The sequence below is a fragment of the Anabas testudineus genome, chromosome 7, assembly GCF_900324465.2.
Source record: "Anabas testudineus chromosome 7, fAnaTes1.2, whole genome shotgun sequence".
Lineage (NCBI taxonomy): Eukaryota > Metazoa > Chordata > Actinopteri > Anabantiformes > Anabantidae > Anabas > Anabas testudineus.
The window spans coordinates 22,935,209-22,960,524 of NC_046616.1; the positions used below are offsets into that span (position 1 = coordinate 22,935,209).

General features: G+C 41.5%; 1 protein-coding gene across 1 annotated transcript; it reads left to right on the forward strand.

The window, feature by feature from the left end:
• Positions 1-569: 569 nt before the first annotated feature.
• Positions 570-24,457, forward strand: fam120c (family with sequence similarity 120C). The gene is made up of 17 exons (XM_026366944.1): positions 570-1,085; positions 3,332-3,578; positions 3,725-3,807; positions 5,005-5,133; positions 6,803-6,905; positions 7,062-7,135; positions 7,472-7,746; positions 8,935-9,097; positions 9,190-9,273; positions 9,485-9,656; positions 9,858-10,107; positions 11,058-11,172; positions 12,361-12,570; positions 17,329-17,569; positions 18,250-18,385; positions 18,884-18,947; positions 19,120-24,457. Exons 1-17 carry the CDS (start codon positions 570-572, stop codon positions 19,375-19,377), a joined length of 3,120 nt encoding a protein of 1,039 aa, XP_026222729.1. The 3' UTR covers positions 19,378-24,457.
• Positions 24,458-25,316: the final 859 nt, after the last annotated feature.

Sequence of the window (25,316 nt, forward strand, 5' to 3'; positions counted from 1 at the left end):
CTGGCCATCCAGCCTGTGGTTTGCTAACTAATGCGCAGTATTCCATCTTTTTCATGTGCACAACCCAGCAGGGTAATTATTTTGTAGGCATTTCTCAGTAATATCCACCACTGTGTTGCATTTCCGTTATTTGCTGTCAACTACAGTTTGGAAGCTGGTTATGTTAAAGCCAAATTATGGGAGCAGGGCATATTTTGAACTTTTTCTGGTTGTAGGTAGCTACACTGGCCTTGCTGGCATCTCACCAAAAATCCACAGGGATGGACACTAAACTGAGCACCCACGACCAAAACCGAGAAATTGGCATTTCGATATCTCGGGATAAGTAACGTTAGCGTCGACTGACACTCTCTTGCAGCAGTGCATGGTGACTCATTTCACTAGTCTGGGTGACAGATAAGTTCTTTTGCAGGGATAACTAAACTACAGTTAGTCACTACATCGGAGACCAGTTAGCTTGCCTGAAGTGCATAGCTAGCAGTCTCGCCCCACATCACATTACAAACACGGCGTACAGAACGTATTCAGAGCCCGCTCCCGGCCAGACACATAGGCTGAACAACACCGTCATGGGAGTGCAGGGTTTTCAAGAGTATTTAGAGAAGCGCTGTCCCGGGGCAGCAGTCTCGGTGGACCTCCTGAAGCTTGCCCGTACCGCGGCCCGCCAGCCTCTTCACCATCATCACCCCCACCACCACCCACATCACCCCGGGCCCATGCCTCCCCCGCCGCCGCCTGCCAGGATCTTAATCGACGCTGACTCCGGCCTGCAGCGCCTTTACGGCGGTTACCAGACGGATTGGGTGTGCGGGGGCGAGTGGAACGCCATGCTGGGCTACCTGGCCGCCCTGTCGCAGGCTTGCCTGTACCAGGGCGGCCTGGAACTGGTGGTGGTTTTCAACGGCACACTGGGGAAGGAGCGCTGGCCCGAGTGGGCGCGGCGAGCTCAGGGCCAGCGACAGACGGCGCAGCTGATAGTCAACCACGTCGGCAGCAAGGCCACCCCGCCTCCCCGGGCATGGTTCCTGCCCCCGGCTTGCCTCAGCCACTGCGTCCGCCTTGCCATGTTCCGCTTCCGAGTGCGGGTGAGCAATGTGATTATGGATATAAGAAGTTGTGTTATTATGCTCATATGACGTTTTGTCCATATAACACTTGCCCTTTCCTCGCAGCACACCCATTGAATAGCTTACATCATCCAGCTCCAGCGCTGTTTTATTATTTGCAGTTTGACAGCAAGTGCAACTACCACGTCCAACCACTGAAATGAGTCAGTCTGGCATTTTGTTGTTTAGTGCTTCACACGAAGACAGAACCGATCTGTCAAACAGGCTGTTTTGCATTGACTACTTGCAGCCAGCAGGGCAGATCTGTTTAGCTGGGCCGCTCTGCTCTTATAGATTTGTTTCCTATGGTGGGAGAAATGTAAACCACTAACCTTTCATATTCAGGAGGGGTTAGCAACATTCATTGTACAGCATGACCTGGTCTAGCCTATATATTACATAAGGTGAACTCATTGAACCTTTCATACATTGTTAAACAACTGCTCAGGGGAGAGACTATTTATAGGCCCCCAGTGCCTGACAGTGATACATTTGCAACGACCTATGTTGTGCTTTTTAATTGGTTAATAGAGACAATCTTAATTTGTATACATTTGGCCAATTTAAATTGTAGCATTTGCATTGATATTAAGCACAAGGATGTATGTACTATATATTAAATTTAGAAGGGTAAGGTTGAGGCAACATAGGTTGTGAGTGTCTACAGCAGGCATTTCATTACAATAACTTTACGAGAACAGTTTGAAAATAGAGATGTGACTCAGCTCTGTGTTCGAGGCCTGCCATAAATGCAGCTAAAGCCATTGATTGCATATCAAGGTTCACCACAATTAATGTTATCAAGCTGTCACTTCTTGCTTTTGATCTAGTTTCTCATCTGCTTGCATGCTAGGATAAAAACACAATAGCACGGTGTATCCTGGGAGGATGCTTGTTAGAATAGAAAAATCCCACTCACATTACAGTGCAGCACACTTTGATGCTCTTTGTGCATGTACAGCATCATTACTCACAGTTCCCATGTGTACTTTTTTTTCCCTACCTGTATTCTGAGAAACAGTCCTATTTCGGAAGCTTCCAAGTATTCTACCTCTGCTTGAATTACACATTCACTACAGTCACTGCTCTTCCTCTTCTTGCAGCTGTGTGGGGGCCTACACAGCTTTACATTCTCTGCATGCCTGTTTGGAACTATTGCACTTTTAATATTGTTAAAACTTGTTATTAGTTTCACTTTTATTATTAGTGAGTGGAATAAAGTGACATTTTGAAGAAGCCTGTCGTTAAACAGTTTTTTTCATAATTGGTCTTACATCTCTGTCCCATATTGCATTCATTTCGAACATATTTGATTACTAGCTCATTAAACAGATTTTTGACGAAGTAACTGAATGTAATTATTTAGCTTTCACATCAATTAAAACTGACAGCAAGATTAGCAAGATTAACATAACAATGGTGGTATAATCCCAAAGTCCTCTTGCTCTGTGTGGCTTATCTGTACACACCCACCATTTGAGTACTGCATCAGTGCTCCAAAGAATTTCTGTTGAATTAGAGCGTTCTGCCTCCCCAGTGAAATGACCACAAACGGTCACGTGAAGAGTTCTTTACGAAGTCACAGGGAAATAAAGTGTCAAGAGTTGGTGCAATTGGTGGACTGTGGTCTTTACTCTCATGATAGGTTTTTTGTAGTTACTGCTTATAGGTGACAGCTCAGTTTAACAGATGCCACTTAATCTGTGGCAAATTTCTTACTCTTTCTGGGATATTATTCTATTATCTTTGTCTAATTATACACAAACTATAACTTCAGGGCTTCAACTATCAATTCTTTTCAATCAGCTGTTTTCTTGATTCATCAATTAGTTAGTAATTTGTTTGGTCTAGAAAATATCAGAAAATAGTGAAAGATGCTTTTCACAATTGTCCAAGCTGGCATCAGATTCTTTTGTTTTGTCTGACAAAAATGCAATGATATTGAGTTTACAATGAAATAAAACCGGAGCAGTATCAAATCCTCATAGGAACTGAGCAATGTTCCAGATTGTTTTTTAAAGTAATTTCAAGTAGTAAGTTGACTAGTTGTTACTGTGCTGTTAGTATAACATCAAAAACAAAGTCAAACCTGAAGTATGACAAAGCATGGTCCTCTTTAATGGATGTAAATGCTGATGCATTTAAAAAGAGGAGCAATCAGTTATCCAGAGTCATTTGTCTTTTAATGACACAGCAGACTGAGTTTGTCTCCTCTGCATTTTTAGGTTGTGCAGACTTTGGAGGACCACCACCAGGAAGTGCTGTCTCTCTACAGAGACTATGGATTTGCTGGCCTGATTGCTCAGGATTCTGAGTTTGCCCTCTGCAACGTACCTGCCTACTTCTCCTCACATGCGCTCAAACTGAGCTGGAATGGCAAGAACCTGACCACACACCAGTACCTGCTGTCTGAGGCCGCCAGGCAGCTCGGGCTTAAGACACAGCACCTGCCCTGCTTCGCTGCTTTGCTTGGTAAGAAACAGTGCAATGGAATGTTTCTCAGCTCACGCAAATATCAAACATACATCCCAGATTTCTCTTTGTTGCTTGCTCACTGAAACTCGCTGCCTTATGTTCGTTGACACAGCAAACATTTAGAAAACGTTAATGTCTTGCAGGAAATCATATACTGCCTGATGAGGACCTGGCTGCCTTCCACTGGAGTCTACTTGGACCAGAACACCCACTAGCTTCTCTCAAGGTACCATATGCTTCTACATGCACTCCTCTGCTAACCACAGAAAACATTTGCTTTAACAAAAACGTAACACTGTCATTAGTCAAATGGTGTTTTGAGCCCCGATGTTAACAGAACCAGACATTTACATAGCACAGGTCTTTAACTCGTAATGTTCACACTTATAGATTTTTATCACAGCTTTCGTTGTGAAACATTACAGGCAATGCTGACCTTAATTAGCATTTAAATGATGGTGATGAATTGCTGTTGTAAAGAGTAGCAGTTTGTTTAGTTATTGGAGATATATCAAGATTATAGTTTAGTGTTTAGAAACACTAAACTACAGATGCATCAATTGCAATTTTCTTAGACAATTTCAGTTTCCTATCTTTTAATGGTAATTTCTTTAATATATAATTTAAATTTAATTAATTTTTATTTTATTAAAAAATTTGTCTATTAAATAACTTTTACTATTTTCATCGTTTTCCTCACCCACTTTTAAACAAGTTCCAAAAAAAGTGCTTCAGGTGTGCCACCTGAATCGTCATGCTTGTAAATTTGATCGTCACAGAGTTGGTTATTTCAGACTGATCAGTTGGTCACTGGTCATGGTCGATCAAGCTTAAAACGACCCATTACAATCTCCAGCTGATCGATTAGTGCATCACTACTTTAAAAAAGGAAAACAAAGCAAGCATTTGGGCTTGGCTGTTATACAAGTCCTCTGGGGATACTCCTAGATGTTCTTGATTAGACAGTACTGATTGGAGTGTTCATTAATAAACAGAGCTGGTGGTGTGATCACTTTTAGCCTGCCTGAATGTGCTCTACATACTATCACAGTGCTATTTAATAAACAATGTTCTTGAAACCCTGAGGCACAGCCATATTTTGAACAGGTGAACAATGGCTTCCAATTAATTTTCTGAAAAGCGTCTGATGAGTAGATCACATCCACTTGAGTGTCATCAGAATATGTGTTTCAGTGGATATAACTCAAGAAAATCTGACCTATGGTACACAGAAGTTGATGCGATCAGTGCCACAAATTTGCTAAATTTTAATTTCTGACCTAGAAATAATGCACAATCTGAAATCCTTTTCTTTTTATGTTAAGACTTGTTATTTCCAGGTTTATGTGAAAATATCAGATTCCCCATGTGGTTTCAGACTTCTTGATCCGCATCAAAAGCTTTGTGTCGTTTGCTGCTTTAGGTGCGAGCCCATCAGTTGGTGCTGCCGCCCTGTGAAGTGGTGATCAAGGCTGTCGCAGAGTACGTCTCCTCCATCAAAGACCTGGGAAACCTCGACGCCATCGCCAGAGATGTCTTCAAACAGTCACAGGTAAGACAGTTGTCCATTGAACTGTTTCTGTGATTAGTACTGATTCTTTTTTCATCATCATATTTTTTGGGGCTTGATTAGAGTTTGTTAAAATAAATTGCCATATTTCAATTTAAAGCTACAATAAGTCAATTTTGGGAATAAAGGTAGTAGTTGCATGAGGCCCAAAATCAGTCCACTCCACTCCGCCCTGCTCTGCTCTCCCTCTCTTTGTTGTGCTACACTCTACCCGTCCTTTTAGGTGTTGGTCACTACAATAAATAAGAATGCTGCAAAACTCACCAGTCAAGCAGAAATAATAGCCTGTCTCTAATTGTATTATTTTTTTGGTTGAGCCTCATTCAGAAACTGTTTGAAGAGAATGTCTGCACACTGTGGGCCGACTGTTCAATTACTTTAACTTTAAAAAGTATTTATAAAATAAATATGACACAGCATTGGTACACTTTCGAATTACATTTGACTTAACATTGTATGTCTTCTTTATTGATATACAGTATTTAACAAGCAGAACAGAAAATAAGAACATAGTATATGCAAAGTTCAGTTGCAGTATTGATATATAAAAATTAGTCTTCGTAGAGAACAGCAAAAGAAAATTCAGTCAAGTCTGGAACCTATGGCACTCGACCAAATGCTAAGTTTGATATTATTTTTTGGGCCTTTACTGCAGCTGCATTCAGCTGCTGCCTGTTTTTTCATTCTTTCTGCCTTCAGTCTTCTGTAAGTGCAACACATGCTGTAATGGGTTGAGATCACATGACTGACTTGGCCAGTTAAGAATATCCCATTCGTTTGACCTCGACAAACTCTTTGCCATAACACTGCCACCGCCAGCATACCATGGTATATTTTGGATCATGATCGGTTCCTTTCTCTTTCCATACCTTTTTTCTTGCCATCATTCTGAGTTTTTTTTTTTCTGGAAAAGACTGATCTGACCTTTCTGTTTTTGACCGTTACCAGTGTTTTTCACCTTGTTGTGAATCGTCTGTATTTAAATTCATATAGCATCTCTTGACTTTAGACTTTGGCAGTGACATGCCTACCTCCTTGAAAGTCTTTTTTATGTGACTATATGTAGTGGAAGGGTCCTTCTGTCCTTTACCATAGACAAAATTCTGTGGTAATCTACTTTAGTTGTCATAAGTGGTCTTCCAGGCCTTTTGCTGTTGTAGTGCCTGCCAGTTAATTCCTTGTTCCATTTCCATTGAACATCTACCAAATGCAAATTTAACACTGAGAACCACCTCCAGGCCTTAAATCTGCTTGATTGGTCATAGAGAACAGGACACACCTGGCCCTGCGACTGCTTATCAGCCATTTTTCCCTTATTTATGAGTCCCTAATTTTTCCAATTTAATATTATTCTTTCAATTCATTGGAACAAATGTGCTTGTGGTTGTGAGCTTTTTTCCTGTGATTTGTTGACCATACAAAAGGTTTAGAATATTGACAGTTTTATTATCTCATAAACCCATTTTACTGATTGGGAACTAGATCTGAAATAAAACTCACGCCCATGTGTTCCCTCTTTCATAGTAAAGCTGAATTGCTTTAGAGGTTAACTTGTGTAGCGAGAAAGAGAATGTTGGACAGCAAATGAAAGCATTTCTGTCATAATCTCTGCATGTTACTTAGTCAACATTGTGCTTTGTATCTCTCACAGTCTCGTATGGAGGACAAAGTGGAGCGATTCAAAAAAGCTGTGGAGTATTTCTCAGCTGCCTCCAAACCGCGCTCACCAAACATGGGGCCCTCCTCTTTTATTTGTGAGTAGTACAATGCTGAGGAAAAATTATGAGAAAGCACATTTAGTTGTCAATAACAATATGTATGTTACAATTTTTGGCTTATTAAATATAACATTATTGGAAAAAGATGTTAATTTGTATTTTGTTTTGTGTTTTTTGTCTTTTCATGTTCAGTACCTGGGTTTGGACCCACTCCATTTGGGGGACCACCTGGCCACATGGGACCGATGCAGACTGGAAAGAATCAGGTAGATTCCTTTGTTTTCTAATCCTTCATCCTTAAATGTTCTCTATTTCACATGAATCTGCTTGTAGCATAGTAGATTAAATCTTTGCTATTTAAAATTCCTCTGTGGCATGTGCTCATTAAGGGAAGACAGTGGCAAAGGATGGAGGATGCAGTCCCCTCCATCGCCAGTCCCCCCACCATCCTTGATTAGATCCTTTTAGTTTGATGTGAAATGAAATAGGACAGTATTAGTTCCCATCCCTGAGACATCTCATCCTCCCTTCTCTGCCCCTACGCTTATCTTTTTTCTTCTTTCTTTCTTCTGTCTTCCCCTGCCCCCTCCCCTCTCCTACAGTTTCCACCTCCCCAGGTTCCAGGGTTAAAGCCACCCTATCAAAATGCTCCATATGGACCTGGTTCCACCGCTCTGTTCCAGAACCCACCACCACCATCTCAAGACTGCAACGATTCACTGACAGGCAAGATGGGCTTCACTGACTGGTCGGCTCCATATGATTCCACTCAGGGGGGGAACCGATTACCCAATCATCACACAGGCACTCAGTCTGGACCCTCTCCGTCACCTTCCTCTTCTTCAGATGGAGATGAACCCAACGACAGCAACGCAAAGTAAGACACACAGTTTGGGTATTCAGCAAACTGATAACTACATCATTACCTTTACATAACACATGTTTTGACTACTCACAGAAAGTGTAAGTTTTAAGGTAGATGGGAAGGTGTAGGTTGAAAAGTTGCTAAGAGACCATAAAGAGCTGTGGTTGATGGTTCTTCTTCTATTTGTTTAGAATCTGACTTTATGTTGTTGTGACTTAAACTGTGCAGCTTACTTTATCAAATATGACAAAAAGCTGAGTCTACTGTAAATTGAATGGTGTAATGATGAATGTTTGTTGGTGAAAATTGGTGCTTGTTTCCAGTTGTGGAAAGTTGTGGACAGTTTTTATGTCCTACTCCTAGTCCACATGAGAAATATGGGTTGTAGGGGGGGGTTTTAAAAAACCTTATGTATTTATACAACATGGGAGAAGACATTATATCAGCTTTCTGAAGACTCACATTCCTTTCCACAACTTTTACAGACTTTAGTCTGTAAGTCACATTTACAGTGTGTGAATTTTACAAATTGCTTGACTCTTGACACTGTTGTTAGTAAAACTTGGTGAATAAATCGGGTAATGTTAGCAGCATCGTTACCTAGCTTTAATTTCATGACTTAAATGAATTGGAAGGCCAGAAAGAAACTGTTGCCAGCAAAAGGTCTAAAGCCAGTGTCTGTGATTGCCCACACAATGGCTTGTTATATGTGTGGGAAGGGACCATCAAGGCAAAGGCCTATTTTCCCAAAAATGACAGGTGTCATTCTCCATGTGTTACATCAGCATGGCTTAACAGTGCTTGACTGTCCTGCCTGCAGTCCAGATCTGTCTACTATTGAAAGTGTGTGATGCATTATGAGGAGGAGAATCAAACAATAGTGACCACGGACTGTTGAGCAGCTGAAATGTTGATGTTCCAGCACAAATGAGCAAATAATTGACTTCTAAAACTGCAACTAATTAGTATCCTCTTTTTCTAAACAATTAAAGTGTTTTTAAAAGGAGGTGATGTAACACAGTGGTGAAAATGACTCTATTCTATTAGCAGAGTCAGTATTAGACTCTAGATTTGCTTTTACTAAATATAATTGAAAAGTATTAAATACTGAAGATCTTCTTATGGAAAAGTAAAATCAATTTAGTCTTTTAGCAATTTAACCAGGCCAGGGTGACTAAACTCATAATCTATTTCTCTCAGCCATTTGACGGACAAGCCCTCTCGGTGGGAAGATCCTGCTGGAAGGGGGGGATCAGCCTCTGGAGACGGTTCCCAAGGCAACGGGAGCGGGTCAAACATTCCGTCACTGCTGTCTATGGCGACGCGGAGTCACATGGACATAACCACACCTCCCCTGCCTCAGGTGTGTGTCTGTGACGAGCCAGTTAACAGCACAAGTTGTATGTTGTCACTGTGTTTACCTCTTTTTTTTTTTTGTCTGTTTTGTCATATTAGGTCAGTGCTGAGGTTCTTCGTGTAGCCGAACACAGACACAGAAGAGGACTGATGTACCCCCAGATTTACCACATATTGACCAAGGTAAACAAATTCTCTTTCTTAAACAACCATCCAGGTGTTAATTGTCTAAATGTGTGCCTATGTGAGAATACACTATATCTTTGCAGGCCCCTAAGTCACCGTGTCTACTTATAAAAATTGTGACAGATATTAATAAATCAACCTCACCATAACTCTTGCTTCTTATTCACTTTCTCCTTGCCTCGCTCTTCTCATCCACCCGAACCCTCAGGGAGAGATGAAGATGCCAGTGTGTATAGAGGATGAGTGTAACTCTGAGCTGCCTCCTGCCTCTCTGCTGTTCCGTGCTGCCAGACAGTATGCCTACGGTGTCCTCTTCAGTCTGGCAGAAACACACCGTCGCCTGGAGAGGCTTGCTCTACGGAAGAGGGCTCCCCTGGAAGGTGGGTGCTGGGACTGAGTAGCTAGATGAGGACAAGCTGAAAAGCTTGCTTAATTATGTCACATATCTCTCAGAAATATGGGTATATAGAGTAGATATTGTAACTTGACATAGGCTTATTACCAACAGACATATTGCCTTTAAGTTTGACCATCTGTGTGACTTTTTATACTAACGCCCCTCTCTTGCCCCGCTATTACAGTTCCTCCAGTTATTGTCAAAGAGTGGAGCAGTGGTAAGGCCAAGTCAGCCCTGACTCCAGAGCTGGTTCCGGCCCTGTGTTTCCGGGAATGGACTTGCCCAAACCTCCGGCGGTTATGGTTGGGTCGTGCCAGTGAGGACCGTTCAAGGAGAACGAGGGCCTTCCTAGCCTGCTTACGCTCTGACTGCCCAGCCCTCCTCAACCCAGCACAGGTTCCACAGCATCTGCTGCTCATGTGCTGCGTGCTCAGGTATGACAGTGCTCTATAAGCACCACTGGTTTTAGGACTCTTTCATAACGCCTCACTAATTGTGCATTTGTGTTGCTGTTAGAATACTTTGTTTTTCGGTGGTGGGACAATAAGAGCATATCATTCAGGAACTGACAGATTTCTTTAGACCTTTGAATGTAATAATAAAGCAATTATTCAGAAAGAATACTTACTTTATTAAGAAAGTAACCTGCCGGTTAATCAAGAATAGAAATAAGCAGCAGCCCTACTGTGCACATTGCTCAGTAAAATGTTCTAAATACTTCAAATATTACAGTTTCACATACAATTGTGCAGCAAAATAAATAGTGTATTCTTACATCAGCTATATTGACCTTCTTGTTGGTGTTATGTACAGTTGTGTAGCAGGAAGTAGTTAATGATTCAAAGAATTTACCCAGACAACCCTGCCAAACTGCAGAACTAGAACTATGTCAGCAGAAATGTGGCGAAGTGGCTGCAAAGCCAACATAACTGACAGTCGCATCTACAATAGAAAATAAAAAATAAATATCAATAACATTGATGGAACTTTTTTCACTATTTGTATCGGGTGATGGAGGCAGTTTAAGTAATATGACTATAACATTAACATTTTGGAATAATGCATGACCACTATAGGGATGTTCTCTTAAAAAACAAGAATCAAGGTCTGAAGTAAACCCTTGGATTTGGAGAATCGTTACACAGATTGGGCCACATGTAAGAACCAGCCATACAAACAGTTATCAGTGGCAGATATATTAACAATAACAGTTGAACATAAAATGAATAGCGATCAAGTGTATGAACTTATAAGTTAAACATCAGTTTATTGATCCTGTTGTCTGAAGCTATTTCTCAGTTCATCTCAGTAAAATATAGAAAACAAAACACTGTATTTATGCATTCTTGCTCTAAACCTAGCTTTGCTTTTTTACCCCTTTCAGGTATATGATGCAGTGGCCTGGAGGAAGGATCCTCCAGAGACATGAGCTAGATGCCTTCCTTGCCCAGGCTGTTTCCAGCCAGCTCTACGAACCCGACCAGCTACAGGAGCTCAAGGTGAGGCACATCTTCTTTCTACATCACGTTGGCATAATCAGTGAGGAGAGTTTTTCACATTATTCTCATCTTATTTCAAGTTTGTTTTGAGAATGTTGAAAAGTTTAGAAGTAAAAATGAGTAGAAGCAGACAGAACAAGAAAATGCCTTTTAGCTAGTTTAATTTTATAGTATCTAACAACAATAATAATGATAAAGAATGTAGCTGACTGATGGTTACTAAGAGTTTGGATATATGGACAGATAATTAGTACACAATCGATAATTCCTTTGCCTCCACAAACAAACACAGGAGCTGAGTGAGAGTATCCTCAGACAGAACATTCCGCAAGTCCTGCTTATAAATAGCGTACAGCCTTGATGGGGTTTTAAAGGGATATGCCTTCAACTAACATTATAGTATGGGTTTGGTCGTGGGTCCTGACCAGTACCCAGCTTTGAATGCTTAGGTTTGCAAAATTGGACTTATGTAGGAGACTTCACTGCATTGAGTGTTGTTTAAACCTTTCTGTCCACCTGTTTATGCCTTGAATAAAGCCACAAAGCCTGGTTTGAAACTGGTAAAATAATAGTCTAATAATAATAATACAATTATTATTATTATAACTTCGGTGCAATTTAGAAAATATTTAGTCAAAACTCACCTGCTTTGTGTGTGTGTGTGTGTGTGTGTGTGTGTATATATACACACACACACACACATATAAATATATATATATTTGTTGTTGTTTTTTTCTTCTTCTTTTCTAAGAAGATTTTAAAAGACTTGACTGATTTTCTTTCTCTTTTGTATATTTTCTGCTCCTCTCTCTTAATCATTGCTTGATTAGTTGATGGAATAATTAATGGAATACTTGATACCTTTAGAAATCAATTACTGCAGCCCTACATCTTCTAGTAATTGTGCAGTGCACATTTGATTTTGCTGAATATACAAATGAACTACACTCCTTTTAATAGTAATTTAGTTGAATTTGTTTGAGCAAGCCAAATCGTCTAGCAGGTCCCCCTTGAGACACAGTGTGATGTGTGTGCTCACGTACTATGCATTGGAGACCTCGTGAGTCACAACTCGTCTGCACTGTACTTTCTTCTGTCCTCTGTACTGCTACTCGTCTGCTCTACTGCTCTGTGTTCTGCCCGTGGCTAAAAATTGCTGCCATTTCTTATATGTGTGTTGGCTGTCAGGTGGAGAAGGTGGATGCCCGTGGCGTGCAGCTGGCTGCTCTTTTTATGGCTGGCGTGGACACAGCGCTGTTTATCAATGACGTGTGCGGCCAACCGTTGCCATGGGAACACTGCTGTCCCTGGGGCTTCTTTGATGGAAAACTGTTCCAGAGCAAACTGGCCCGGGCAGCCCGCGACCGGGCCGCTCTGCTGGACATGTGTGAGGGGCAGGTACGACCCTTAGTGTGTTTGTGTGTGAAATCCTGTGAGCACACTTGACAAAATTGTTGGTACACTTCCATTAAAGAAAGAAAAACCCACAAAGGTCACTTAATGAACTTGAAACAATACAATAATAATAACGAATACAAATGTACAAAAATCAGACACAGCTTTTGAGTTGTGGTTCAACATAGGTTTTTTTTTTTTTTTTTTTTTTTTTTTTTTAACAAAAAAATGAAACTGGCCTGGACAAAAATCATAGTACCCCTAGAAGAGATGTAAAATAATTTGACCATAGAGACATGTTAAACTAATGTGTGTCCTTTAATTTGCATCGCAGGTTTCTTTACACTTGTAATCAGTCAGTCTGCCTATTTAAAGGGTGAAAATGATCACTGTGCTGTTCATGGTGTGTACAACACTGAACATGGACCAAAGAAAACTAAAGAGAGAGTTGTCTCAAGAGATTAGAAATAAAAATAAAACACAAACATGTTAAAGGTAAAGGATGTAAGACCATCTCCAAGCAGCTTGATGTTCCTGTGACTAGTTCCACATATTACTAGAAGTTTGAAGTCCATGGGACTGTAGCCAACATTCCAGGACGTGGCCATAAGAGGAAAATTTATAACAATTTAAAAAGACAAAAAATACAAATGGTAACTAAAGAACCTAGAATAACTTCCATAGAGATTAGAGGTGAAATCCAAGGTCAAGGTACATCAGAGTCAGATCACACCATCAGTCACTGTTTAAGCTACAGTGGACTTCATAGAAGACGATGAAGGAGGACTCCACTGATGAAAGCAAATCGTAAAAAAATTAATAGAAAACCACAAAGCTAGGAGAATGTCCTATGGACAGATGAGACAAAACTGGCAAATCACATCAGCTCTATGTTCACAGGCGCAAAAATGAAGCTTACAAAGAAAAGAACACTGTACCTACTGTAAAACACAAATATGTCAGGGTACAATAAAATCTCAAGACTTTTAAGGCATTCTAGAGCAAAACATTCTGCCTAGTGTCAGAAAGCTTACTTTGATGATCATAAGACTATTCTAAAGTGGCCTTCTACGAGTCCAGATCTAAATCACATTAAACATCCGGGAAAAGACCTGAAACATGCAGACTGGAGAAGGCACTCTTCAAACCTGAGACAGCTGAAGCAGTTTGCTTGTGAGGAGTGGACCCAATATACCTGGTGACAGGTGCAGAAGTCTCATTGAGAGGTACAGAACTCACTTGCTTGCAGTGAGCAGCCTCAAAAGGTTGTACAACGAAATATTAAGTTACGGGGATTTTTGTCCAGGCCAGTTTCATTAGTTTGTTGTTTAAAATGCTTCTGTTGAACCACAACTCAAAAGCAATGTCTGATTTTCATCTGTTAATTTTTAGTACATTTTTATTTATTACTTACCGTATTTTCCGCACTATAAGGCGCACCTTTAATGAATGGCCTATTTTAAAACTTTTTTCATATAAAAGGCACACTGCATTATAAGGCGCATGGAAAAGACGCTACAGTAGAGGCTGGGGTTACGTTATGCAACATTAGATGGAGCTGCGCTAAAGGGAATGTCAACAAAACAGTCAGAGTGTCAGGAGTTAGTAGGACCAATAATAAAGCCGAAGGAATCTACTCAGTTCAGTGCGTTTATTGTGGCACACAAACAAAACTACAGCGCAAGCATCAGCTGAGCAGTCTTTTCTTTAGAAAAACACAAAAGGAGTCAATATTAATACCTTGAAACATAGATAATCAAAACCCGTAGCTCCAATAGGAAATCCAAAATAATCCAACAAAAAACACCGGCACAAAACACAAACTGGGAAAAAGTATCACAGTCCATACTCCAAAGCAATAATCCATGTAGCAGAATCCTCAGCCATCGAGTACTTTAAGTCCTCCACACTAGTTTGTCATTAGTTTGTCCGGTGCACAACAGGTGCAATCAACCGGTTTAACGAATGTCAAGCTGCTGCATGAACACCATTCCGCACGGAAACGGGACCTTCAAAATAAGAGGTCAGCCTGAAAGGTAGTCGGCGGATCCTCACACAGAGAGGTCGTCAAACTTTATTAATAGATGCCATCATGCCTTTCACTTCAAGTGATAAATGAATAACAATAAGTTGTGACAAAGGCAGCTAAAAAGTATTATAGTATTGTTCTTAAAAAATTATCAGACAAGCATTTGTCTTTGTAAGTATTTAACATTTTAATGGTCATTGATAATTATGTTAGTTTGTTACCTGTGATAAATTAACTGTGCGTGTTTGGTAAATTAGCTCATTCCAGTCAAGCTAGCGTGGGCGAGTGTAACATACAAAATGTTTATGATGTGGGATTATTAGTTAATTTCGTTTCTTTCAGTTTACAATAACGAACAGGAGAGGGTTTGTCAACTCCAACTGTAAGCCAGTCTCGCTATTTGTTCCCTCAGAAACTCTGTTTAGTGCTTCGTTACTTAGCCATCTTGTTGCTGCCTCCACTTCAGCACCATTGATTCGTTAATGTTAAACGTCCGTTCCCGTGTTCTACTGCGTGACTGACTCAATATTGATCCATATATAAGGCGCACGGGATTATAAGGCGCACTGTCGGCTTTTGAGAAAATTTAAGACTTTTAGTTGCGCCTTATAGTGCGGAAAATACGGTACTTACAAGTTATTTCAGTGACCTTTGTGGGCTTTTTTTCTTTAAGGGAAGGGTACCAACAATCTTGTCCATGTGTGTAGCTGCATGAAGAGAAAAAAATTAACAGTGTGTGATGGTGATCCATGCTTAGTTATAATACAGTACTGTGTACATGGACATATGAACTGCAGTATTTATTTGCAAATACAGTACACACCAAGCTAAATTAAATTAGTGTTTCAGTGACTCATGAGACAGTGTGAAAGTTAATGAATGAATTTGGTCTCTGCTTTGCAGACAGTGTCTGAGAAAAAACTGTTAGTCATAAAATGATTAAACTTTGCTGAAGAACATCAAAATAAGCTTTGTGAATATTGGAAGCACATCCAACTACACTGCTCAAAAAAAAAAATAAAGGGAACACTAAAATAACACAAACCATGATCTGACTGAATTAAAAATTCTTATTAAATACTTTATTGTTTTCATAGTTGAATGTCCTGACAACAAAATCACACAAAAATTATCAATGGAAATTCAATTTATTAATCCATGGAAGTCTGGATTTGGAGTCACACTCAAAATTGAAGTGGAAAACACTCACAGAGGCTGATCCAACTTTGATGTAATGTCCTTAAAACAAGTCAAAATGACACTCGGTAGTGTTTGTGGCCTCCACGTGCCTGTATGACCTCCCTACAACGCCTGGGCATGTTCCTGATGAGGTGGCGGTGGTCTTCTGAGGGATCTCCTCCCAGACCTCGACTAAAGCATCCAACAGTTCCTGGACAGTCTGTGATACAACGTGCTGTTGGTGGATGGAGCGAGACATGATGTCCCAGATGTGCTCAATTGGATTCAGGTCTGGGGAACGGGCGGGCCGGTCCATGGCATCAATGCCTTTGTCTTGCAGGAACTGCTGACACACTCCAGCCACATGAGGTCTAGCATTGTCTTGCATTAGGAGGAACCCAAGGCCAACTGCACCGGCATATGGTCTCACAAGAGGTCTGAGGATCTCATCTTGCTACCTAATGGCAGTCAGGCTACCTCTGACGAGCACATGGAGGGCTTTGCGGCCCTCCAAAGAAATGCCACCCCACACTATTACTGACCCACTGCCAAACCGGTCATGCTGGAGGATGTTGCAGGCAGCCGAACCTTCTCCATAGCGCCTCCATGCTCTGGACACTAGGCTGACAGACACAGCAAACCTTCTTGCCACAGCTCGCATTGATGTGCCATCCTGGATGAGCTGCACTACCTGAGCCACTTGTGTGGGTTGTAGACTCCGTCTCATGCTACCACTAGAGTTAAAGCACCACTAGCATTCAAAAGTGACCAAAACATCAGCCAGAAAGCTTAGGAACTGAGAAGTGGTCTCTGGTCACTACCTGCAGAACCACTCCTTTATTGGGGGTGTCTTGCTAATTGCCTATAATTTCCACCTGTTGTCCTTTTCATTTGCACAACAGCATGTGAAACTGATTGTCAATCAGTGTGGCTTCCTAAGTGAGCAGTTTGATTACACAGAAGTGTGATTGACTTGGTTACATTGTGTTGTTTAAGTGTTCCCTTTATTTTTTTGAGCAGTGTACATGAGTTGAGATCAGATACACTTTACAGCCACCTTTTCCTGGCTTCATCATCTGTTAAAGTCATTGAGACATAGATGTCTTCTGTGTTGATCTCACACTTTTGTTCAGACTTAACAAGAGATTCATTTAACAGACCACAAAGTTTGTGACAATTTTTGGCACATAATAACAGCAGTGTAGTAAAACCCTGCCTTGATGGCACAGAAAGGAGTCTCTGAATCTCCTCAACAGGAGGAGTGTTTGATTTTTTCATTAGGCTCATTATTGTTTTTGTACATAAGAGATGTCTGAAATAACTTATGCATCACATTGGTCTCAGTTGCCGTTTATGTTTTACATGTCATTAGATTAACATTAAGGTGTGCATGTCTGAAAAGGGCTTTTAATGCCACAGTACTGCTCACATTGAGCATTTTAGTACCTTTGATAAGGGCAGAAAGACATTAAAGGAGAATGTGGTTTGTCATTGTCCCCACTCAGTCGCTAACAATAGCTAAAAGGCTCAGTCATGATCTCTCTGCTCTGCAGGAGGAGCTGGTGTCCAAGGTCGAGAAGATGCGCCAGGCAATCCTGGAGGGCATCAACCTGTCCCGCCCTCCTCCTCCTCCCCCACCTCTGCCACCTCCAGCCTTCCTGCCCCCTGCTATGATGCCGCCTTTCTACCCAGTGCCTCCTCTCTACCCACCTCGCCCCATGGGCGGCATGCCCCCTCATCATCACCCACATCATCCACATCACCCAGCCCAGCACAGACCCAGAGCCTTCCCAGGTATGGAGCCGCTTCCTTTTATCTGTTTTCTCCACAGCACATATTGACTTAGTTCTCTTAAGACATCAGTTGCTCAGTTTTGTTTTACATACTTATCCCAAGAAGATTTCAAATACATTTACACAAGTTCACTCTGGAAATAATTGTGTCTAACAATTTTCCAAATCCACAGTTTGGTTCAGATCTCGCTTTTTTGGTTTTTTGGGTTTGGGAGATTTTAAAATGCTGTACAGTCCCTTAACGCAGCATTCTGGAGCAGCAGATGGCCACTGCTGACATAATGCTACTTTCTTAGCATAAACGTCAAGTGATGGGCCCTTTGACAACAAGAAATATCTCATTTCTGGGATATTGCATTGAATTTCGGGGCATGAATATGCTGGCAGCAGGTTGGGTGAGGAGGTAAAGGTGTGTGCTGCAGTTTCAGTCCCGTTACACCCCTAGCCTTTGATAAACAGTGTTGACCAACAGTGCAGAGTGATCTCTTTGTCGACTTGAATTTTAAATATTGATAGAAGATAGAAATATCTATAGATAGAAAGATAGAAATATGCTAAACAACACAGTTAGCAGTGCAAGTGTAACGTATTAATAAATAGTTCCAATGTCATAGAACAAAAGAAAGTGTAGAACACACAGGTTTTAAACGTTGACTCATCACTGTTTATTTCTTTCTCCAGGCCTTCAGTCCATCCCCCCTCAAGGAGGGAAACTGGAAATAGCTGGCATGGTGGTGGGTCAATGGGCTGGGAACAAACCAGTCCGTGGAAGAGGGGGGTTCAACATGCAGGTGGTGTCAGTGGGAGCAGGAAAAGGGTGAGTAAGGTGACAGCTTAACCAAACTCTACAAAGTTGTTGTGGAGCTTGGGGATACTTTATTTTGTCCTCAAGCTTTCACTGTGTAGTTGCAGCCACAAGCATATTGCTGCGCAACAGCCAGCTTACCAACACAGAAAAACACTGCATATTCAAGCAGGGATTTACTTGTCAACTTCATCTGAGTTGATTTAAAGAAAACTGCATGTAGTTTAAGGACTACAAGTACCTATATAAAAGACGTTGTATAAAACCTCTGGTGGCACCAGAGGGAGCTGCATGAAGTCTGGTAATGGCCTCATTAGATATTTGTTGAAAATACACTTGACAGTTGTCTAAAAGAAGATGAGATGTCTGGTTCTGCTGCAGAGACTGTGATTTTTGTGAGGCTTTTTTATTTTTATTTTTACTGTTTATGTTGAGTCTAGCAATGTTGTAAAAGTGCTAAAAAGAAGAAAAAAGGGTTCAATTAAATGTCTTTCTGTTTCTTTGTCACAGGAGAGGTAAAGAGATTCCAGCAAAACTAAGGGGAGGGAAAAAGGTAGCTGCCAACAGAACACAGGTATGACCATCAACACAGATCTTTTTTATCTTGTTCTTTGTTTTTTATCCTAGATGAATAGTGAAACTACCACAAAACATCACGGCTAATAAATTCCATCTGCCTGTCACATTCCTTTTTCTTCTTATGCCTCCCTGCTTGTCTGTTAAAACTCCTGACCATCCTCCTCCAGATGTCATCTTCCCCCCCAGCCAGCAGTCCCCCAAAGCCCTCAGAGGAGGCGGGCTCCACGCCAGAGGTTGCGACTCAGCAGCTGAACGGCAGCTCAGCAGCCTCCGCCATGGGCCAGCCCTTAGAGCTGGCCCCCTTGGCCCAGCCAATCCCGTGTGCCTTAGCCAGCAGAGACAACCAATCAGAGGGGGTGGAAGTGGAGGCCCCCTGTTGCCTTGACGACTGCCCGTCAGATGGAGCGCTACAGAAGGAGGAGTGATGGCATCCTTTCCAGGATGCACTGCTCTGAGAGAGTTATCTGTGTTCGACTGCCTTTCCCTGTTTTTGTAGCCCTGCCTGCTAGCTGTGCACATCATCCCATGGAGTAGCAGGTGATGCAAGGTTTCTCCTGGTCTCCTCTGGTGCTCCATGTGATAGGCCAAAGCAGCTAGCTTTTAATCCTCTTTTAGTTTTCTCATGTGGTTTTACATTATTTTATGAAGAGAGTTTTTCTCCATGAGTCTGTAAGCGCCCCGCCCCTCAAAAATTCTAAATGCCTCCCTCCCGCACTAAGAGTAAAAAAAGAAAAAAGCATAAAGACCCACCATTTAAACAAGACCCCTCCTAGGTATGGGTATCTGAGTATGTACAGTTTGAGTTTCTTATTTTGTGTTTTTAATGGTCCCTTTGTTGGAATCTCTGCACACAGACGTTAAGCTTGCGGTTACAGTGACAGATTGGATGTGAGTTCCATGGTTACAGCATCGAGGCCCGGTCACCATGGTTGGTAGTTGTGTGTTGACGTGGGTTGTTTATCATTGCCGCCTCATGTAAGGTTTTGCCTTACATGAGCTCAGAGGGACGTTCAGAGTTTGACTCTGGCTAGGTGAGAATGTAATGAACCAGTCTTCTGTGCAGTGACCCTTGTCTCCCATATTCTGCAGGCTAAACACACAGTCTTTAGCAGACTTGCTAGCAACAAACCCATTTAGATATTGATTAGTTATCTATCACTGGAGCACTTAAGCACCACCATGGTATTACCGTGCTATTTTACTTTGACCTATGTAGCATAGCCTAGTGCTTAGCTGTGCTAAGAGACCCAATGAATTTATGCACCTTAAGCCCTCAAGTATGCAAGATTTTACCCTGCTCCTAGAAAAAAAACTTAAAAAGTGCATTATATTATCTTCCCATCCCCTTGTACCTTCTTCCCAAAGCTTTGATTGTTTGTTCCCAACAGAAGCACTTAATGTTGTATTTAAATATGATGAAATTGAAATGCCCCTATACAGTTGAATTGACAGTCTGTGAGGGGTATCCCCTGCGCTTGAGTAAATCATTATGACACATAGAACTACATTTAAAAGTAGAGATCTATTTGAGAGACGTCAGAATGTGAACAGAGTGGTTTCAGACAAAGAAGCACTTTGTTTTAAAATGTTAAACCACACTGGACAGTCCTCTACTAGGTGAAGAAGAAATAAACAAAAACTCTGTGGCACCTTGTGTAGTTAAAGGCCAAAAGAAAGGAAGAATGCTGCCCTGATAGAGCTGAATGGTGATGGTTTGGATGACTGCTACCAGGCAGAGTTCCCTTCAGATCGGCCTCACACATTTAGTCAAGAACGTTGCAATGAATCTGAAAGGTCTCTTGACTTTCCCTGTTGAGGATTCCTTGGGGTCAATTCAGATTCCTAAAAAGTTATGTCCAAAGTGTATTTCAGTAAGTTGAGCTGACTGCGGCAGCCGCTGATATAAGTGGGGCGTGGCAGCAAAGTCTCTAAGAACCCTCTACCGCCAGGTGGCGATTGAGCAACAGTTGTCACGATAGCCCAGCACCAACAAGGGCTGTTGTCCCCCCCCCTCGCAGAGCCACTTTAGACCAGCAGGAAACACTTCTCTCCCCTGAAGCACCTCAGCCGAACACGGAAGAGGCTTCATAAGCTGGTTCACATGTCACATGACAGGGGAGAGGAAGGCCTCACAGCGGACCGAGCATTCCGCTTACAATCTGAGACTTCTAACATACTGAGTAGTTTTATTAGAGTACTTATATTTGTAGAGAATGAGATGTGTCCCCCACAGTAGGTTTTACCTGACAATGGAAACACAAGTATGTACTTATTACCTGTTACTGGTAGCACAACTGCAAATGTACAAGCAGTAGACGGACAGATACTACCTGAGAGATGCTGGCCACGAACCTTGTAACCTCTGTAAACATACCAAGAGGTTGACACGAGCTCATTTCAAAAAAGAAAAAGGCAAGTCAACAAGAAGCACCTTATTTTCTTACTATGTTGATGACTTGTGCTCTTTTGCGTGCCACTAAATTGACATGGAAAAAGCTCTTATGAAATGCCATTTTGAAAGAACACAAACCCTGACTTATATATATATACACATATATATTTATATATGTGTGTGTGTGTGTATATATGTGTGTGTGTGTTAATGTAGTCGCGTCAGACATCCCCTCTGTTATGAACTCAACACATTAGTCATACGCTGACAGTTGACCCAGACACGAAGCGTAGGCCTACACTCCTCGTCAAAGGGCTGGGCCACGCCAACGTCTCTTAACACCAACACCAAAAAAAAGAAACCAGAGGTTTGGACTTGTTAGCTATTATTGATAGGGATTTAAGCATACGAGTGCTGTAGGTGTTTATAGATTAAGAGTAGGTAACAGCATCGGGCTTAACACAGGACTGTAATACACAGACACCATGACTAGGCTAGAGAATATAGCTCCACTGGCCGAAATACTAAGTCTAGGATTACTAGGAGTCATATACTTAACTGCTTTCAACTTTTGACATTAGTACAAGTATGTGTATCGCACAGTACATTGTTAGAAGATGGCTTTTCTGCGGCGAGCCAGAGTGTGATCTGGTACGCGATGCCCTCTCTCGATTCGCTCGCCAGATAACAAACACACACAAACAAAACACATACACACTCACGCACGGCAGACAGAACCAGGTATTCAGTTGCATTTGTTACCAGCAGCGTTCTCTCTGCTTTTGTGCTGAAGTGATTTTTGTGCAGTTTCAGTTCCCAGTGGAGTGGTCGTCAGTTCATCAGAGATCATTTTGGTAACACATTCTACTGACTGCCCTGAAATTCACCCCCCACACATAAACACGCACACACACCTCCACATTCACCAGTTTGCATGGACAGATTAAAATTACACGTTATAGAGGTGTCATCAGGTAGGAACAGAAACACACACACACACACACAGATACATAGATGTTAAACCCTGAGTTACACAGTAGCTAGTATGGGAAAAAAAAGTCAACAATACATGATGTAGTGTCCCTCTCTTGTCCTTGTCGGTTTTAGTTTGATAGAAATTTGATCAGATTTTTTTTTAAATGCTTGCTATCCTAACCCCATCCTCACACCCCCGCTATGACACTTTTTCTCGCCTCCCCTCCTCTCACTTACCCTGAAAACTGCTCATTCACTTTTCTCTCACTTTTTCTCTGCCCTACAATATCTATACAGTACATGCACCCACCCACCCACACTCACCCCTGCTCCCACCATCACCACTGATTCTCATAGAAAGCAGCCACATACAAATACAGATGCATCACACACAGGTTAACCCCTCACTCTGTTCTGTCTCTCACTCTTACCACCTCCCTCTCTCTCACTCTCTCACCCTCTCACCCTTTGCCCTTACGACCGTTTCTATTGGCCGTTTTTTTTTTCTCTCTATCTCTTGTTTCTCTTTGGGCTGCCCCGCCCCTTAATCAACCCAACTAACAGTAAAGGTTATATTAACGTTGATAATCAGTTTCTGTATGTATCTAGCCAGAGTTTGGAAAAAAAATCAGAAAAAAATCAAAACCGTTATATTCAATTGTGCAAATGTGTTTTTCTTACTATTTTTAATGTTATTACATCTTCTAATCTAATCCTTCTACCATTGCTTCAGTTAGTACTGAAACACGCTTAGCCAACCTAGAGATTTGAACTGTAACGATTGCGATTTTCCTTACCTGTATTTTATATGGCATCTTTAGACCACTTCACCGTTTATTATGTACGTAAGTAAGTAAATATTGCCCGTTTGTTTCCGATTGAAAATCGTTGTCTGCACCGTTTGATTCTCATAATAATCTCCCTGATAACGATTTTGTGGTTGACTCATTATCAATTTAAGATGAACTCTGCACCCTTGCACAAAGCAGCAAAACATGTCTCATAAACACCTGAGAACCAAAGTACGCCTAGCATCCCCCTTCAAACCCCTATAAACCCCCCAGAAGTCCCCATACCCCCATTGACGGTTTGCCCCATGAGTAACAAGTTGAGTATGTCATATATAATGACATTGCAGCACGTGATTTGTCTGTGAGGTAACGGTGTTTTCACACTGTGGCTGTCGATAAGAGACGCAAACAGACAGGGAAGAAGGAAAGTAGTGTGAGCACTCGCTTACATCAGATCTACACTAATACACAAGAAAGAACAACACCTGATAAATCTGCTTTCAGTCATGCTGGGGTTCGGCACCCTCTTCTGCATTTCTTTTTCTTACATGCACTTGCTCTCTGAAACTTTTCCTTCAGCTCCCTCAGACTCAGATCGAGTCTCTTTGTATTGTTAAGTGGGCACAGAGGCTGGTGACAGGGGCTGAATTTTCCTGAAAACAAAGCTGAGATTGGTTGGCATCCATGACGCTTCGCACAAAATGTGGAGTGCAGGACGTTTATTTATAGACAGCAACTGATTAATCAAGAACATGACATACAGTTTATGAAAGTAAACCTAGAAGACTTGTAGCTTCACCTTTTGTATAAATGTCTTTCAGTTGCCAGTTCCTTGTCATGAGAGAGGCAGCAAAGTGAATGGGCGAACCATCTCAGTTGAAGGAACACAAGAGAAATTCACCCTCTGAATCACATTGTAAGAGTCGTTCCCGTCTCTGTGCCTAGAAAAATGGGAGCATCTCAGTAGAGCTTCGTGATGTTAAGAGAACCAAAAGTCCCAGAATAGAGATCTGCTATGTAGTATTGTAGAAGTTGCACAGTATTATTGTCTGTCATTGAGAACGTGGAAAGGAATCATCTTTTGTTTGGTACCTGTTTTGATCTGTTTGCAGCAGTCTGAACATTTTGTCCAGTTTGCGTAAAGGTCCTTATTCTGTCTCTCTCTACACTGCCACCTCCCCCTACAGCCCCCCCAAGTTCTTGTATAACCTGCTGCTCCTCTATAGTGAAGCCCCAGCAAAGGATTCAGGTTGATCATTGTGGGCTGTTTCTTGTCACATTGGTCAATCACACCCTCAGCATAACGTGTTCCAGCGCATGTACTTCAGTATCCAGGGCCACCTAAAACTACCTGTGCAGCGAAAAGGGTTCAAATTAATCCATAATATTATTGTTATAGAAATATTATCATCATTATTGCTGTTATAATTATGGTTGGTATAATTTGTCATCATTGTTAGCATTATGGAAGCACCAGACTGTTTGTGGAAAGACAAGAAAATGAAAGCTTTTTTTTTTTTTTGTTTGTTTGTTTTGTTTTGTTTTTTAAATTTTGTCTGGCTGTTGGTGGTCTGATCTCACAGAGGGAGGGGAGGAATGGTTCAGAAAGAGACAAAGATGGCAGTCATGTTTGTACTGGTTGGAAAATGACTTACAGTGCTGAAATAAAATTTATTCTTTTAGTAAAAAAAAGGATTTTATGTGTCCACTGTCTTCATTTTTCTGATTTACTATGGCATTTTCTTTTTTGAAATTTTGAAGATTGGTTAAATACGAGTGTGCTGCAGTAAATATGCTCCATTATCTTTCAGTTTTTTTCTGAAAATAGGTGGCAGAACTGTCCACTGGAGAGATCTTAAAAAATGAAGTGTGAAGGACAGAAGCAGTCATTCTACAGTAGAGAAGGACTTGTTCTTATTGATGCTGGTACATCTACCATGGATGGGTTACTGGACAGATCCTGCTGAAGGCTGAAGGGGAACCCTGGTTTCCAGAATATTCCAAAAATACATGTAATGTAATCTGATTACAAAGACTCCAACAAACAAACACACAACGTGTTTGTGGTGGTTTTGTTCCTCCTTCGGTTCTTTCCATTAATAAGACCATTAATTACAACTTTGAAGCCCACAACACGTCTACACAGACAACCTGTTCTAACTACCTTTTCCTTTTCTAGTCTCACTCAGGTCGGGGTGTGGGGGCA

Excerpts from the sequence above, each read along its gene's own strand:
- fam120c (XM_026366944.1), top strand. The coding sequence starts at position 570 with ATGGGAGTGCAGGGTTTTCAAGAGTATTTAGAGAAGCGCTGTCCCGGG. Across the intron at positions 7,136-7,471 it reads TGCAGACTGGAAAGAATCAG|TTTCCACCTCCCCAGGTTCC; the intron begins GTAGATTCCTTT and ends CCTCTCCTACAG. Across the intron at positions 18,948-19,119 it reads TAGCTGCCAACAGAACACAG|ATGTCATCTTCCCCCCCAGC; the intron begins GTATGACCATCA and ends ATCCTCCTCCAG.